This window comes from Aythya fuligula, chromosome 6 (assembly GCF_009819795.1).
Source record: "Aythya fuligula isolate bAytFul2 chromosome 6, bAytFul2.pri, whole genome shotgun sequence".
NCBI lineage: Eukaryota > Metazoa > Chordata > Aves > Anseriformes > Anatidae > Aythya > Aythya fuligula.
In genome coordinates this window covers 27,735,530-27,753,805 of record NC_045564.1, presented here as the reverse complement: position 1 = coordinate 27,753,805, position 18,276 = coordinate 27,735,530, and the positions used below count along the sequence as shown (strand labels likewise).

At 39.5% G+C, this 18,276-nt stretch overlaps 1 protein-coding gene across 1 annotated transcript in view; it reads right to left on the bottom strand.

Annotated features, from left to right (window-relative positions):
- Positions 1-5,684, bottom strand: part of GYPC (glycophorin C (Gerbich blood group)) — a 31,729-nt gene extending 26,045 nt beyond the window's left edge. Inside the window, exon 1 of the mRNA XM_032190494.1 lies at positions 5,511-5,684. Coding sequence (XP_032046385.1) covers positions 5,511-5,544 — 34 coding nt within the window. The 5' untranslated portion in view covers positions 5,545-5,684. The remainder of the gene's footprint in view (positions 1-5,510) is intronic.
- Positions 5,685-18,276: the final 12,592 nt, after the last annotated feature.

The window sequence follows — 18,276 nt, the reverse complement described above, 5'->3', positions numbered from 1 at the left end:
AGGAATCTGGTGTGAATTAGATCATGATAACTCTTGGAGAAATTGAGGAGCATGGATCTTATTTCAGCTACAAATGATGAGCTGCATGCCTATTATTATGTTGCATGATTGTTGCTTCATGTAGTTGAATTATGGGATACAAATAAATTATCCAGAGCAGATGGTCCTTTTCTCTGTTTGTGTCCATAAACTGCTAGCAAACCAAGCCTGATTTCTCCAAGTGCCACTCCATTTGCCAAGTAGTTTTCAGAATGCTTAGCAGCAGGTGGATTTCTCATGAACTATGGTAACTGTCTAATGCATTTGACTTAGAAAATTAAGTCATGGTCTGTGTGCTGCCCAAATACCTACCCAGCTATGGTGTTCAAGTATTCTTGTCACTACAGCATTGAGTTCTCTCTGAGTTTTTCATGCATTTCTTATCACAAGTCAGATGTGAAGAAAAAAAAACTAAACAACACCACAGAAGAAAAAAAACACCACCACAAAGCAAAGATCCCAATAGTGGCAAACACTGAACTTAAAAGTTTTTCTGATGTTTCTGTGAGAAACAAGGAAGCCAGCTAATATATGACTTTCAAGCTACAGTGGTGGTGTCTTTTTTTTTTTTTTTTTTCCCCAAGCATGTATTGCATGTATTAAGAAATTACAGAATTATAGAGAGTAGGAATCAAAATGCTCTTGCCCTAGTGGATCTACTGTAATCTATTCTTGTTCCTACCTTGTGGCTGCTATACGTGACTTTCCATAGCCAAAAGCTGCCCATGGAATGGAAAGCAGTCATTTTTCTCCAACCTATAAACTTTCTGCTGCATGGAGGCTACCAGCCTTTTGAGGAAAGGGTGTTTGTACAGCACCTAGAACAATCAGATCCCTCTTGAATTTCTCTGTGCTATAGGAATACTAATCCCTCCGCAACAATAGAGACAGGCACTCTGCAGAGCAGACACACAAACAGACTTTCATTAGAGAATGCAGTCCAAAAAGCCTGTTTTACAAAAGGCTTTGCTGATTGGACTCAGTCATTGGAACAGTGATAGATATGGGGTATATTACACAAGAGCCTAGAAAGAAAGGTGCAGCATATCAGCAATGAGATGCAGACACTGTGCAATTCTGTGTTACTAATAGGCTTAACCACATAAGCAGCCATAACTGAATCTTTAACATCTTCTACTGTCTAAATCTTTTTTCTTTCTCTTTCTCTCTTTTTTTTTTTTTTTTTTTTTTTTTTTTTTTTTTTTTTTGGGGGGGGGGGGTAGCAGTGCTCAGAAATGCTGAAAAATCCGTATTTTAAAAAAGCCAGTTCTTATTTCGATGGACATCTGTCTTCTGCCCCCAGCTTAGCAATTTGCCAGCAGTTCTGCTGTTAATTACTGAAATTTCAGGTGACTTTTGAGACTTCGAATTTACAAATTTTCACACACATCTCAGGCAGTGAGAGTGTCAAGCAGAAGCTGTACGGTATAAAGCCAAATTTTCCCATTCATATGCACAGTGGTGGTAGACAAATATGTAAGCAGAGGTATTCAATTTACATAAATGTTTGTGGGACACATTTTGAGCCTTCTGTGCTAAAAATGAGAGGTTATTATAATACACAGATTTCCTCATTTATAAATGCTCACAAGTTTACCAGTGAAGACCAACATTTTCATAATCAAGTCTCTCCTTTTATTTATTTATTTATTTATTTATTTATTTATTTATTTATTTATTTATTATTATTTACTCTCACAGACAAGCACTTCTGTTGATTAAGAGCAATGAAAACAAATCTACTTTCAAGGCAGTGAATAATATGGTTAAAAGGCTACAGGAATCATTTGTGGCATTTCACATCCCCTGTGCGAAGGTACTTGTATTGCTCTGGGAATAATCAAAGGACCAGTTTACAGCCCCTAGATGGACTGCATCATGAGTTATGGCGCAAGACTGCCCTCAGAACCAGACTCACCATTCACAGCTTTAAGTTATTTCACCTTTGTTGAGGGCCACCTTTGCTAAACTCTCAGCCTCTCTGGAGAGGACAGCACGCACATACTGGACTCTTTTTGGAGAAGCTCTAGCTCGCACATACTGGACTCTTTTTGGAGAAGCTCTAGCTGTCATTGTGGCAGGTGGAAAATCTGCACATGGTGGGACCAAGACCTCCTGCACCTGGGACAGGGCAGTGTAGAGTTTGCTCCCCCTGAGCAGCAACCTACATGATCTGCTCCTCATAATCCCTAATTAATCTGAAAGTTGGCATGTGGAGTATAGGAGGCCCCAGATAAAACATTCCCAGCATGCCTGGTACAGATTAAATCCTCAAAGGTACAGATCACCTCCTCTGAGGGGATGAACACCTTTGACCCCCAAAGATGGCTTTGCATAACTCACTGCCTTCCCAGGCTGAACCTTTGACCTGGTGACGCTTACTTGCGTGAGTTCCTCACCTCATTTGAGCTGCCCCATTGCCTTGCAACTGGATCATTGCAGTCAAACAGGAAAAGGGCAAAAGCTTCAGTCTGAGTTAAGATTCCCAAACTTGTGGAATTCCTCCTATTTTGTAATAAGTCAGGCAGCTATTGCCTGTGCATCTGAGCAGAGGTAGGAAGAAGCAAATATATTAACAGTAAAAGACAAAAAAAAAAAAAGTTGTATTTAAAAATCAGGAAGTTCACATCCCTGCAGTGAAACTAGGTCCCTTTAATAATGCTTATGATAACAATAATAATAATAAAAAGAGGAAAAAAGAAACTGAAGATATATTCACAACACAATATTGTATTGAATCCCAGCTAATGAAATTGAAACCCCAACTCCATTTTTGGTTTTGTTAGCAGACTTCTTTCCTTAGGTATTCCATTTTATTCCAGCCACACACAAATGTTCATTAACCATGAATGATGGAATAGATACACTACACACTGTCTAACATCAGCAGACTGAACTGCTGGCTCACCTGCCTCTCCACCGAGTATACAGAGCAGGATGGGATATCAGAGCCAGGCATGGGAACTGCCTGACATTAGGTGGTACAGCACCCCCATAGTGAGGCAGAATACATTTGCTGTCTTTGCAGAGGTGAACATTTTATATCTGAAACAGCAGTCTGCTCCCACCTGGATTGTCAGGATAATACTGTATTTATAGAATGAATAAAAATCCCTTATCAGCTGCAAGTGTATACAAGGAGATAAGCAAAGAACATGAGCAATTAAGTAACTTAACCCTGTTCAGTTTACATCAGTAGGTAGCTGCTCTATGGTCTCACCTGCAAGTACACAGGAAATAATTAATATGTTCAGCATAGTCAAAGGGTGTTGCTGATGCTTTATGCATTTTCACACCCATTTCAAAGATTTTCACCATATTTATGAAGAAGATTTGTTTTCCTGAACATTCTCCCTTCTTGGCAAGTATCTGTTGCCCAAGCTCTGCAATACACCAATTTTTGTTATCTTGTAGCTTGCAAAAATTACTGGAATTTAACTCAATAAATAAGACCCTTTTTCCCAAACCCGACCCCCCCAAAACCTCAGCCATTATAAAAATAATGCACCAGACTTGCATTATACAAGAATATGGTACTGACTTCCCTGTAAATTAATTTTATTCTTTATCTCTGCATTTGATCCATATCATTAAAACAAATGATCAAACAAAACAAAACAGGAAAAGCAACAACAACAACATCAAAGAGATACAAACTGAAATAAAACACAGGAGCATCCTGTCTGAATCAGTAAGGGAAATTATGAGGACAAGTGAAGAATAGATAGTCACTTTATTTCAGTCAGAATTCTTATTCTAGCTCCACTGCAAACCACTTATTTTTTTAGTGGCAATCCTATGTTCTTAAAGTGGTTCAAGCTGAGAATTCCTGCCTAGATTTTGGAAAAATATCAGAGAACCTGATGCATCAGCCTTTTTTAATTATAAGCATAGAACACCCCCAAAGACAAACTAACACCTCATCTAGCTCCACCTTATGGCCTTCTGTGGGGTCCTCTGACAAGCTGAATCTGTCACAGGAGTGATACATATGGATTCAGGACTGTGGAACTGGTCCTGGACTTGTCACCTGGCCAAGCCTGTTACTAGAGATGCAAGGTTGGGTCTGGACCCTTGTTGATATTGCACAATAAGCAAAATGCACCTCAGTGAGTCACTACCACCTTCTTGCACACATTTTGAGAGCACCAAGTGTCAGTAATTTACTCAAGCTTTTGATTTTATTCCTAGAATCCTGAATTAATCTTATTACTTTTCTGTCAATAACAGAAAACAATCTAAAACAGAATCTATAGCTAACAAGCTATAATCTCATAAAGTGCTGAATAAAATAGAATAAAATGTAAGATAAAGCTAGCATGTCATCTTTCAGGTTGGTAGGAACTTGCAAAAAGGACTAATGGGTAAATAGAAATTTCTAGCTGGGATTCCAGAGATGTTGCTCACTGTGCCATTTCTGCTGGATCAGCCCGCCCCATTCAAAGCTTGGGAAGCATCGTTGCTGTTAACCTCCATACAGACCAAATATTCTCACAACAAATCTGGAATTGCTGGCACCTCCCAGCAATCCTGTCTGTACTTTCTGGTTTCATTACTGATACTGTGGTATGATAAACAATTCTGATATTGGCAGTTTGTTTATTAAAAATATTACAAAATTATTGCCTTGAATTAAAACAAGACTATATCAAAACCATGAAAAAGATACAGAGTCACATCCTGTTATTGCAGCACCAAAAACTTAAGAGTTTTTTCTATTGACTTTTCTGTTTATCAGACCAGAATCCATCTCCTTCCTTTCCACTTTCTTTTTTATACTGTCCCCAAAGGAATGCTACCACGCTGCAGTTAAGCTTTTGTGCTCACTTGACTGTTCAGGCCAAGTTCTTTCTTTCCAAGTTTACTAAAATATGCAGAGTTACGCCAGAAGAGGACTAGCCTTCCTGTACCCTCCCTTGCTGAGAAACTAATTTGCTTGTCCTTAAACCCACATTTCTAAATTTCCAGGAGCAGAAACGCATTGTGACTTTAAATATAGACTGTCAGTTTGTGGCTTGCGTCTCATATTACACACAGACAGCTTGAGACTCTAAACAGAAGTTGGGCAGCACCATTAATATCTTAGAAAAGCGTCAGTAAGCTTTTGAAATGCTCTCTATTTTCATTCCTGAAGGCGGAGTGGGGAGGGAAAATTATTTAAATGAAACCTTTCTAAGCCAGGGTTTAGATGGAAACATTATTGACTTTGCTCCGTCCTATTCACAAGGCAGAGTTTGCAGAGCCAGTTTCAGTTCTTCACACACATGCACACACACACAAAGAATTAAAAAGGAAAACAGTTTCATCACAACTTTTTTTTTTTTTTTTCCTTCCAAATAAGTCTCAGGCATTCATTTTCTTTTTCTTATTTTTTTTCCCCCTTTCATATGAAATGCATTTGAGATTCTTTTCCTTAAGCAGAGACTGGTAAATCCACTCTTACTGTAAGGAGGGGGGATAAGGGTACTCACGTGTTTGAGATGTCGTATTGTTTTGGTAACTCATAATTTACGCCTTTGAAAAATGCCTTATTTGTGTTGACAGTCTCTCTTCCCTGCTCAGAACCGACGGCGGGATTGAACAGAACAGCTGGAAGAGCCCAGGAAAATGCGGCTCTTGTTCAGGCTCTCCTTGCCTGGCTCCTGACCCCTTTACAACTGGAAAAGGAAACAGCACATGTGTCATTCTCTTTTGCCTGTGTAGCTCACATGAGCGGGGAGGGGCACCCATTTGCAGATAGCAGTAACTGTATTCAAGTTTTGCAAGTTGGATGTATTCCACCCCTTTGCTTTTACTAGCCAGCAACCGGTGGAAAGAAAACACTCTTTTCATTCTTAGCCAAATCCAGACTCACCTATTAGATTTGCCTCTCAAGCCCCTACTGAGGACTGTTGATATTATTTAAGTGCAAAACTCACTGCTGTGTGAGTCTCTTCCAAAAATGCTTGTTGTCACTAGGTGAGATCAAAATCAAAGCTTTCAATTTTTGTTGCCCAGCAGCATCCTTACAATCACAGTCTGATCCTGTCCTGTTAACGAGTGTAAATTGAGAATGGCATTTACTGGATCAGAGTAGTTATGTCAGTGTATAGCATGAACCTGAAATGTGCTCAGCCAAGGAAGAGCCTGTGGCTGAGGCACAGGCTGATGTGTGAGTAACTGCAGTCCTGGCTCTGACACAGGTTTCTTGTGGAATCCTGAGCAAACTGATTAATCTCTGCCTCAGTTTGTCATCTGTGGAGTAAAGATTATACAATTTTTTTCCTCTTAGTATTGGTATTTGTATTTTAATTAACAGGCAGTTGTTCTTTATTAATAGGATATATTTATTGGTTTGTATGGAATAATTTATGCATACTCCACAGCAAGTTCTTCAGCCTGGACTAAGCTACCAGCTGTCTTGTTTATATTGCTGCCATGTACAGCTATCTGTTTGGCTATCTGTACTCTATACTGCAGTCAGCAGTACACAGTTATTGTTAGCATGCATACACAGTAGTTCACATGTGCTAGGACTTCTACCTCCTACCAAAATTCAAGTAATTCATAACACAAATGTCTTAGATACTACGAAGAGTGGGTGCAGTTTTCATTTTCCTGGTCTCCAAGAGTCAGTGTTAATTAGCTGCCTGTCTGTGACAGCAAAAACACAGTAACCATTGGAATAGAAGTGGAAAAAAACAGAGTCATGAAATTCAGGCTGAGACTCATCCTGTTTTGCAAAACCGTTGCTGGATATTTCTGTGAAATCATCTCGGTGACCTCCTGCAAAAATTCAGTGCTGTGGACTTGGTTCGTAGTATTTATTTAACAACTACAGGATGAAAAGAATTGACTTATTTACATGCCAATGCCAAATAACAGCTTGTTTGGGAGCACAGATACAGTAAACAACTTGGATCAGCACTTTCCACACTCTGGGCTTGTGGTAGAGAGCTCTGGAACATTTAGTGATAGACACAGCAAAGCAAGGCACAAAACAAAGAGGAAAAAATACAGCAAAACCTCCTGACATTGCTCCACTGGTTTCAATTCACAACATTGATTTACACCAGCTGGCTTCCTTGTTGAAATAAAGATGGGCATGTTAGTTTTGTATTTGAAGTGCAAAGCACACAGGTAAAATTGGGCCTTTCTGTCCTGGAGCATGAGAAGGGTTGTTATGCAAGTTTATTACATTTAAAACTTTCATTGTCCTGATCCCTGAAAAATCTCAGAATTCCTGTGGAGAAGACTTCTCAGCCACTGTAGCTGAATCAAGGGATGGAAGGTACTGATGCCCTTGTTATGTTAGTAACAGTTAGTAACATTTCCTAGACACTCTGTGATGGATTATTTGAAACTGCATAGACATAAACCACTGGACTGCCATAATCTGTGTCCTGTAGTTCCTACTGTTTAACCCCATGCACATATGCAATTCTTCCTTTATCTGTCTTGGTTCTTGTTAAGGCTACTTTCCTACCACCAAAATCACTGGGAAAGGCATGCTCAACGTTACAGAACAAGATTCTGCCAGAACCAAGCCCACATGGGGAAAGTCTCCTTTCATGTTCATTCACCTTCGTTTCTTTGGTTTTCTTAAGATTTCTTTCTTTGCTTATTGAATAGACTAGAAATCCCAGGAAATCAGAGAGCCTGGGACCCATTTTGCAAGGCTGTTGCTTGCCCTCGAGCAGGCCATTAAAGAGACCCTCCCTGACCTTTCCCACTCATCGTTAATAGGAAATATGTGATGTTGAAAAGGGAAGTGAGCACAACAGCTCCACACAGTCCAACACACTTCCGGAGGAGCATGGGACCAGGGCACGAAACAAAGAGCAGCCCAGTGCTGTCTGCCTCCCCCAACCCTCCATCAACTCAGGGCCTCAGGGGACAGAAGGCACTAAAGGAACCCAGAGCAAAAGATTGGAGTGGGGTGGGGTTGGGGAAAAAATGTGGTTAATCATCATTTTCCAGCCTGTCTGAATTCCCTTGTAACCTTTAAAGGTTGCTTCCAGCAACCCCATCCCCTCAAGAAAGGCAAAAAGTTGAAGGTAACACAAGGGTAGCTGAAAGCATTTTTTTTTTTTTTTATCTAAACACTTTGGCATTCATACAGGATCTATCAGATCTGTGGGATAATGTAGGAATGCTGGGAAGTGTGTGTGTGGCTTTCATCAGCCAATTACTTCATCTTCTGGGGCCACCATATTCCCATTAACCTGTAGAAGAAGTATCTGCTTCCTGCCCTAGTGAATACTTTTGTGTCTCCAACCTTTGAAAGCTCAGAGTGTTTTTCTAAGCAAGGAAACAAAAATTCCCTTTTTGTCTCAGAAATGCTTTTAGATGTGACAGTCCTTTCAGGTCCAAGAGAGTTAGCTCAGAAGTGATACAGCAGCTTCTCTTCCTCCTCCTAACCAGAGCTATGCAATGAATTCATATTCAGACCCATACAGTTGTTCTCTTTGATACTATCTTGCTTCAAGGTAAATGGTATTTTACAGTCACTCAGGCTTGGCAAGGTGATGTCGTGTGCTGCAGCTGTTGTTCCCAACAGGAAGGGAAGGTTTAAGTTGCACTTGAAGGAAAATAAATAAATAAGTTGGAAGAAATGTCTCTATCCAGGAAGTTATGCCTGACTAGGAAATTGGAGTAGAAATCCATGTCTTCCCTGGATTTTTTTTATTTTTTTTTTTGACAAAACATAACGCAAAAGCTGCAATCTCAGCCTGCAAATATCATGACAAGACTGCAAGAGGCTGATCAGAAAGCTCCCAGAAGTATCCTTCATTGTCCATCCTGTGCAGCCTCCCAGCCTTGGAGAGGGTGTTTGGGCCTTTGAGGAGAGGTTATAGCAGCGGCTGACATGGTTCTGTCCCAGTTGTGGGTTCAGGAAGCACCCCATGCCCATGGCCAAGCCCATGCCCATGCCTGCACTGGCATGAGGCAGTGCTGTGTCCCAGCAGGCCACACACTGCGGTCACCTGACTAGCTGGCCAGCTTGACAAAGATGGCTTTGTCTTCTCCTCTGCTACAAGCTTCAGGCTGTTAAACACACCTGGCTGTGTGTGGTCGGGATGGATCCCAAACTCTGAAGACTTTCCAGAGGTCAAGGAGAGATATAGCTACGGTGAAGCCAGAGCTAGGCTGAATCCTGGCAGAGGGATACTTCATATGAGAGGTGCTTCAGGAAAACATTTGGCTCTGTACGTGCTCTGAATTGCCTTTTTCTGCTAATTGCCCTCCTCCCATCCCTGGAAGGAAAAATATTCTATTTATTTGTTACCTCATATTAAAGGGCCTCCTGCTTGACCTCAGGTATTATTTTTCTTCCAGTTTTTCCCATTTATTTTTGTGCTCAGAGGATGGGGATAGAGACGTTACTGACCACATACTCCCCATACCATGTGTGGACCAACTCAGGCCTGGTTTTATATTACAGGGAATTAAACCTCTGTTACCATGCAAAAGGATCAAATTAGATTTGTTACCCAGGATGGACAATGGTGCAAATACAGCACACATGTACATGGTGCCTATGCTACCAGCAACTATAAATGCAATTAGCCTGTGAAATCCTTGGGGCACAGAACAGGATTCTCTTTCTGTAGTAATAGCAGTAATTGTTACTGAACAAGTTCTCAACCTTCATGTAAAGCATGAAAAAAAAAAAAAAAAAAAAAAAAAAAGAAAAGAAAAATTACCCGAAGATAAGAGATCATCTCTTCTTCTTTCTTTTTTATCTCAGGCATAGATCTTTCTTTCTACCACCTCTGTGACTTCTGCTTGAACCTTTAGGTTATATTCCTGTCTCTGGAACACAGCCAGGTCCCTGGTTTGCCTCATCTTGCAACTGTTTTGCAGTCAAAGGATGTAACATGCCTGTTAGTGTTTAATGTACCCCCACTTAGGCTGTAAGTTTATTTGGAGCAAATTCTTTCCCATTTGTGTGTGTAAAGTATCTGTTTTTTCAGGGGAACCTCCGGTGTCCATACAATACAAATCCTCAAAACAAACCATCACTCTGTGTAGCACACAGTCAGAGAAATGCATATATAAGGAGTCTCTATGTCTTCTCTACAGCACTGTGCTTGGCTATCCTTGAACAGTAGTTTGTTTAATGATATCATGGAAGCAAAACAGTCAAGAGCTCATTGGACAAAGTGTCACTGATTCTCTGTTACTGTCTAGAATATTGTCATGTCCAAAGATCAGGGAGGACAGCGTTGGCTTTAAGGCATCTTCTCTCCAATCTAGTACCCAGTGTTGCTGGAAAGCATATCATCTGCTTGTACTCTAGACCAGTCAACAGGATGCTGTTTGACGGCACATTCAGTATAGCAGAAACAGAAGCTGGGTGGATGCATTGGGGATACATCATAATATCAGCTCTTGCTGAGTTCAGGAAATCTGAGAGCAGACTTTGGTACATGGGTTTCTCATAACAAAACAACTAAAAATAAATATAATAAAGTTAATCATGCTCAACTTTAAAACAAAGAAGAGGGAAGGTTTCCTCACACAACACAGAATTAAACAGTGGAAGCCATCATTGCTAGGGGCTCTGATGTTTGAAAACCACAATTCCTGTTTACATAGTTGGAACTGTATTATCTGCAGCATAATTTCAATAAGTTATTTCTTTCTAGGACTCCAAAATTGCATAACTCCAAACAGGCTGGAAATTAGAAGTTGAGAGTCCTGACACCTCTGGAGACTGGTGTGTTTTATTACCCAAGTGGTAAATTATGCTTTCACTACTAGTTAAGTGGATATCAAAATCCTCTCAAAAGTTGGTTGTCCTTCATCTGTATTGTCTTTGTGTAATGTGAACTATGGGCTAAGCTGTCTTGTACTTTACCAAGGGTTTCAGCTTCTCTTCTACTCTTTGTAGTCTGGATGGATCAGGCATGGATGGGACACATCCAGAGTTGAAATGTTTCTTATTACAGTGTGAATGCTTTAACCAACACAGTTACTGGGGTATCTCTAGCAAAGGTGTTGGATGTATGTATATGCTTTAAATCCATTCTTGGGTCTGCCTCCCATGTTACAGAAACACAGAGCCAATCATAGTCAGACATATCAGATTAGCAGATGATATTTCCTGAAATATAAAAACACTGAGGTATTTGCTCTCTCATGCGCGTTCTCTCTCTCTCTCTCTCTCTTTTTTTTTTTTTTCTCCTTGCTTTTTGAAAATTTGAAAACTGGGCCCACGTGAACTTAATGAAGTTCAACAAGTCTTATTGCAAGGTGCTGCACCTGAGTCAAGGCAATCCCAGTCATGAGCACAGACTGGGTGGAGAACACAGTAGAACTCATTGAGAGCAGCTCTTCAGAGAAGGACTTGGGGGTTCTGGTGGAAGCTTGACATAAGCCACTGATGTGTGCTTGCAGCCCAGAAGGCCAACTGTGTCCTGGACTATATCAGCAGAGTACTGGCCAGCACGTTGAGGGAGGTGATTGTCCCCCTCTGCTCTGCTCTTGTGAGGCCTCATATGGAACACTGTGTTCAGGCCTGGGGCCCTCAGCACAAGAAGGATGAGGACCTGTCAGAGCGTGTCCAGAGGAAGCCTAAGAAGTTGATTAGAGGTCTGGAACACCTCTCCTATGAAGAAGGGCAGTTGGGGATGTTCTGCCTGAAGAAGAGAAGGCTCTGAGGTGACCTTATTGCAGCTTTTCAATACTTAAAGGGGGCTTATAAAAAGATGGAGACTGACTTTTTGCTCAGGCAGACAATGATAGGACAAGGGAGAATGGTTTTAAAATAAAAGAAGGGAGATTGTATTAGAGTTTAGGAGGAAACTTTTCACTCAGAGGATGGTGAGGAACTGGAACAGGTTAGAGAAGCTGTGGATGCCCCATCCCAGGAAATACTCAAGACCAGGCTGGATGAGGCCCTGGGCAACCAGATCTCTGGGGTGGCATCCCTGCCTATGGTAGGGCAGTTGGAGCTGGATGATCTTTAAAGTCCCTTCCAATCCAAGCTGTTCTATGATTTTCAGCTTTCCTGTAGTATCCTCTCCAGAGGGAAGGACACCAAATTAAGAGTTCTTTCTTTTATAAATGCAAGGTCAAAAAACCCTTGTTTCTCTTCCCCTCTGCCTCTTGTGAATTGACGGCTGAGAGTCTCTGTGAAGGATTACCAGCTAAACTTACTCAAAGGTACTTATCCTGCAAAATAATGTCCTGCTAATTTCTATGAGTATACTTTATATTAGTTGTGCTAGAGAGCCTGAGCCTCATCATATTGGTGTTGGAACAGGCTGACTTCAGTTTTGTTATTGGACTGCTTTCCATAGCCTTGGATTAATTATAAAAGCAGAGATATTTCAGTGTAGAGTTTAGTGTTTCAACAGACTATCTGAGTACAAAGCTGGCATGTGATAAAGGCATAGTTACGCTGAATGAAACTACAGCCCAATGAAGATGGCTATGATGACCCTGAGAACCTGTAGCTTAGCATATCTCCTATCACTCCTTTAAAAATAACTCTACAAAACTCCTAGCCCAGGGGAGGCTTGAACTTTGTTTTTCTCATGGCTTATGTGATTTTAATTGTTTTTAATTTAAAGCAATCTTAAACTTACATGCTTTTCTTTTATTCAGCAACTTGCTAGAGCAATTATGAAGATGTTTGTTTTTACTGACTTAGTCAAGTTGCTTTCTTTAAGTGATTAACTAAATAATTAGGAGATGTACTCAGCAATCCTAACTGAGTTCATTAGGATCACACCAGCATTGCAGCAGGAAGAAAGGGCTTACAAAACAGCACAGATCTGGGTCCTCTCAAGTTCACTTAGGCTGCATTCTTTGCTGATCACAGGGTGCAGTGTTTGTGGATCCATAGATTATCACAGACTATTCCCAAAGTGGCAATTGATTGCTGTATCCTGCAGGCAAGGCATCCCAAAGGACCACAAATATGAAGTTTGGGAGCTCTTAGTTTACTTCTGTGCAGGTGTTGTGTTTGTGGTGGTGGGGTTTTGTTTTAAATATTTTAATCTTATTCTGAACAACCCATAAATCAATAGACGTAAGGTTCTGGAAGCCCTGGCTAAAACCGTGGTGTAAACTTATTGTTAGAGTATAGAAATACTTCTTCATCTGCTCACTGGTGTACTGTAAGGAAAAAGACATGGGTTTTAGCCCCTGCCATACAAATATGTGTCTTACCAGCATAGTTATGTGACTGGATTTGTTAACATCCTGCAAACAGTTCATCCTACTGCTTTCAAATGACTATTTTCAAAATTTAAATGGATGAGAGACTGTAAAAACAGAGCTCAAGAGAGGTGTTTAGTAGCCAAAACCAAGCATTACCCATGTGATTCCCCACTTCCTGTTAGTGAGACACTTGGGTGTCTTGTTTTTCCTTTGCACTTTAAAAATGCTCCACAACCCCCTGCTCAATGGATAGTTCGTACTTCACTCAAATAGTAAAACGTTCTCCTCACTTGAGTGTTGTTTGTATGTCACCAGCAATACCTTTCTTTTTTTTATTTCCAAAAAGACTTACTACAGTAGGAGTAGAAGAGACAGAATTCCCTGAAGCGTGCTAAATGCACTTGTTTTAACTATCCTTGAAGTCCACCCCCAGTGAATCCAGTTAAAATAGGATATGGCCTTAAAACCATCTAATCTGTTGTTCCTGTTCTTTGTACTAACTTTTTTTTTTTTTTTTTTTTTTTTTTTTTATATAAAAAATGGATATAACTGTCTGCTCTGAAGGGAGTGAGAGTTTAGAGTGGTCTATTGTTGAAATAAACTGCATGCAGATTTTTTTTTTTAAACTGCAGCAAAGGCAGTTCAGCTATATCTGATTGGCTCTACTTCAAGATTTTCAACATTCAGCAGGAGAAGAATATACAGCTGCAAAAAAAAAAAAAAAAAAAAAAAAAAAAAAAAAGCAAAAAAAAAACAAACACTCCCAAACTGCACATGCTGGAATGGCAGCAAGCCCAACTACAACAGTTCACCAGATCCACTCACAACTGGTCAGGCTCTGGGATGTACAGTTTCTGCTTTTGCAGACTAAGTTATACAATGAGTGCTGGTTTGGTTTAGTGCAGAGTCAGAATGTTTCACTCTAGATACAATGTCATAGGATTTCTTGAAACTTATGTAAACAGAATATACGAATGCCTTTGAAAATTTTAGCCATTGTTGCTGCAGCACTCCCATAGGTCTCCTTTTTATGGTCCCTGTGTTTGTCCTGGAGATGGAAAGCATTAAACTGCAAAGAAAAGGAGAGAAGCTGAAAGAGAACATGTAGTGATCGTTCCTTTCTTGTACTGAGATACAGCAAAGTCTATTAATACATACATATGCTTCATTGTGAAATCTGCAATGCTTTATTAAGAAATAGTTTTCTTCCTTATTTAATAAAAGAGCTGCCCAGGAAGTTACCAGTCAGAACAATAAACATAACTACAGGAAAAAATATCTGAATAATCTAAACATATGTTTTCTTTACTAGATAAATTAACACAAAATCTGGCTAAAAGGAGAGCTAGATATGTCAGAATTCAGGAGTGGAATTGGTTTAGGTAAGGAGTTTTGGGAAAGACTGTAGTTCTGAAACTTCTAGGATCAGTGGATCTTTTTTTTTTTCTTTTTTTTTTTAACATTGAATGAGATCTGCAGAAATTCTGTGTAGCACCAGGGGAGCTCAAACTCGGTGATTATGAAATCACTGAAAAATGTCCTTATGGCTATTTTGATTTAAGAAAACACAAAGCACTTCTTAAAATTAAGCACATACTCAGGTCTTTTTCCAAGTTGAAAGCATACCTAAAGATTTTGCTGCTGATTGAAGACTGCCTATAAATATTCATATATGGACACTTCCTCTCCTACATCAGCCAAATTAAATTTCCTAATTATACAGGCTCTACAATGAGGCAGTCTATTGAAGAAGCTTTTTAAAGATAAGGGGTCAGCTTCATTTTATGTAACTTCAATCACTGAAATATTAGTAACATGGTCTATTCCAATGCTCTGTATTCCATCTGGAGTCAAAGAGATGGAGGTTTCCTGAAGGTGACTCATTTACTGGATAAAATTAGGTGTGATGAACCACATCATGTCCAACAGTTTTGTCTCCCTCCTAAGAAAAAGCTCTTTGCTGAGACCCAAACATAAAGAATGTAGCATTTCTAGGAATATTTTAATTTGCTATTTGTTTTCTGATACCATTTCATGCTCCTCACAGAGACCATCCTCTTGTACGTAAATACAAATACAGAGATTCCCTGCTTTTACTGCATAATTGCTATGATGCTTTGGAATAGTAGATGATCAAATACTTATTTAGTAAGCATAACTAATTGTATGCACCATGTTGTGTGAATAAATAGCCTGAATAATTACACTGATATACCGGGTATCTGTTCTCACTGAATAGAGTACCCCAATATTGTCTATGCATGGGGTCATTGTGACTTGCACTGCTAATTGAGCCAAAATTTTGTCTCCCCAAGGTTTTCAAAATGTTTAATTTGTTTGAAAAAATATTAGAAGCACTTTCAACAAACAGCATTCTTTCTCCTTTTATGTTACCATATACTTTTGTTACTAGCCCGGGGTCGGTATGAGCTGGCCTCTTAATCTGCCCATCCAACCCCCAAATCACTGGTGGTGTGGCACAACTACCCTGCTGTTACTCCAACCTGGACACTGAGTGTGTTAACAACTGCATCCAGTTAGCTGTATCTTGTAACAAAGTAGTTATGCATGCATATGAACAATCTAACCTTGTCATTACTATATCAGTTAAGGCTTTTATGTTGTCCACAGAAGTCATCATTGATTTACTAGTGAATTTAGTAGCAAATGAATGGTCATGGATAATATGTACACATTGATAACGTGCACAAACATACAGAAGTATTTAAGTTCATAGTCAGTCCCTTTTTAACATTGTCAGGTCAGTGTCCTTCAAGTTCTGGAAGGTATACAGGGAAACTCAGTAATTATATACATGGACTTATTCTAATAGAAGAAGAAATACTGAATGTTCCTAGCAATTCTCCATGTTCCATTAGTGAGCTGATATCAGAAAATTGTATAGTTTGCTGGCAGAGAGCTTGCAATGATGTTGATTCCTTAGAGAAGTAGAAGAACTACAGTATACTGGGAGAAAAAAAAAAAAAAAAAGTTGGAAATTTTGAGGTTTTAAATCACTGGGGAAAAAAATTAAAAGCAACTCACACTTCAGATATTATTTACAAAGAGAAATGTATCTATAATATTGAGATTTGAAGGGCTTTTCTCCATTTAGAAGCTGCATTAGGTTGATCTAAAACTTAAATCTTAAAATCTAAGTCTTTTATCATTTACAAAATGACAAGGAAATGTGGACAACTGTGTAAAAAATATATCATCATTGTCCCTCCTTGTAAAATTAGAAGTCACTGCATGTACACTTTAACCTCAACTGGTGTCTTTTCCACAGATGAGCATTGATAACCCTTGATTTTTATTTATTAATGCTTGGCTTTGCATAGTGCTCTTCTATTTGGGCTATGCCATAGAGCTGTGATTAGAGTTCTTTGCTAACAAGTGAAGTCACTGATTTAATGCTCACAGGTGAGAGGCACCTAGGACCACTCAATCTTTCTTCCCCTTTACTTGTATTGTCTGAGTTTCCTGGGAAGGCCAGATGACTACTTGAAACTAAATGTGTCTTTTCACTTCAATAAAAACACAAAACAAAATAACAAAAAAATCACCTGCAGATATTTTATTTTTTTTAAGTCTGAGATGAACCACCAATAGCTGACCTCACCTCTCCTAGGAATTGTGGTGACTTAAGCTAACCCCTAATTAATAACATGTAATTAATAACCCCCAATGTCTTGCAAACATTTTGGAAAACAATCTCCATTGGCCTTCTCTCTCTCTAGCTAGGTTTCTTTTCCTTTTTTTTTGTGTGTTTTCTGGTTGCCTCCTGAGCAGTATATACTCACTTTTCTTTACATCACAGAAGACACTCTAATTTTAATTTTTTTCAGCCTTTTGTGGAGTTTTCCTTTCCATTTTGATAACAAGGAAGGTAGATATCGTATCTTTAAATATATGCGTTTATTGTTCAAACAAGGCCAAGGTCTTGCTATAGAAATATGTATTTAGCTTACCAAAGATAAAACTGAGGGGTAATATGACTATTACTTGCAAGTATCTCCATGGGAAGGGGGGGAAGGAACCAACCAGGTACTAAAAAGGGTTTTGGAGTAAAATTTAATGAGAGTTAAAAGTTCTTGATCTAATCCATAACAATGCAGATGGGGGGGGGTGGGGGGGGGGTGGCGGCAATTTTTTAAATAAGCAAAAAGTATGTTTTTTTTCTTATTTCTTGAAAGCTTCCAAACACCTTACTGGAAGATTTATGAGTCAAACAAAAGTTATTAGTTGAATATCATTCTGTGGCCTGAGTGGCCTTGAAGATATTAATCTCTGAATCAGTCGATGAAAATCTATGGCCTGTAAAGTGCAGAGTATCTGACTACATGATCGTGGTATCTTTTCTGTTCCTAGAGGCCGCAGGCTGATGAGACCATCTATATTAGCTCATTCCAGAGTTTGCTGTTGTAACAGTGCCCAAGAAATAGCTGCTGGTCCAGTAGTCACTGTAAACCATTTCTTTGGTTCTGCCTTTATATGTATATAAGTAGGCTTGAGACCTATAAATTAAGTCCATGAGCACAGAGGGTGCGTATTGTCACCAGGCGAGCTATCAGTGTGACATTTTAAAGCTGCTGGCTGACTGCAGAGTGATATGTAAGCATATACATGAAGCATATGGGGAGGTAAGAGGCATATATCAGAGACAGCAGCTGGTATATCAGGTCCAGGACAGCTTTTACCAGGAGAAGAAAATAGATTACAATCCCAGGCAGAGTGTCTTAACTCTTCTCTCCTTGCCTATGGAGGTTTTTATTTCCTGTGTTTGTACAATCCCCATAATTTGTTTGGAAATGTAGTTCTTTTACCGTATGTTACTTTTGGGCCTCAAGTACTGAAGTGTCCTGTTTTCTGTTATCCCACTGTAAAAGTAGGAAAAATCTGTCACATTTGCACTTTGTACTGTGATCTTGAAAGAATAGTGTAACTTCACATTTATCATTATGGAAATGAGAGTGCATTAAGTGTAGAATTTAATGCATGCCCCCCTCCCTTAAGGAGAGGGCCAGGTTCTCTGCTGATGTGAAATGATAGACCTCTGTTGGTAATAAAAGAGATCCTGACCCA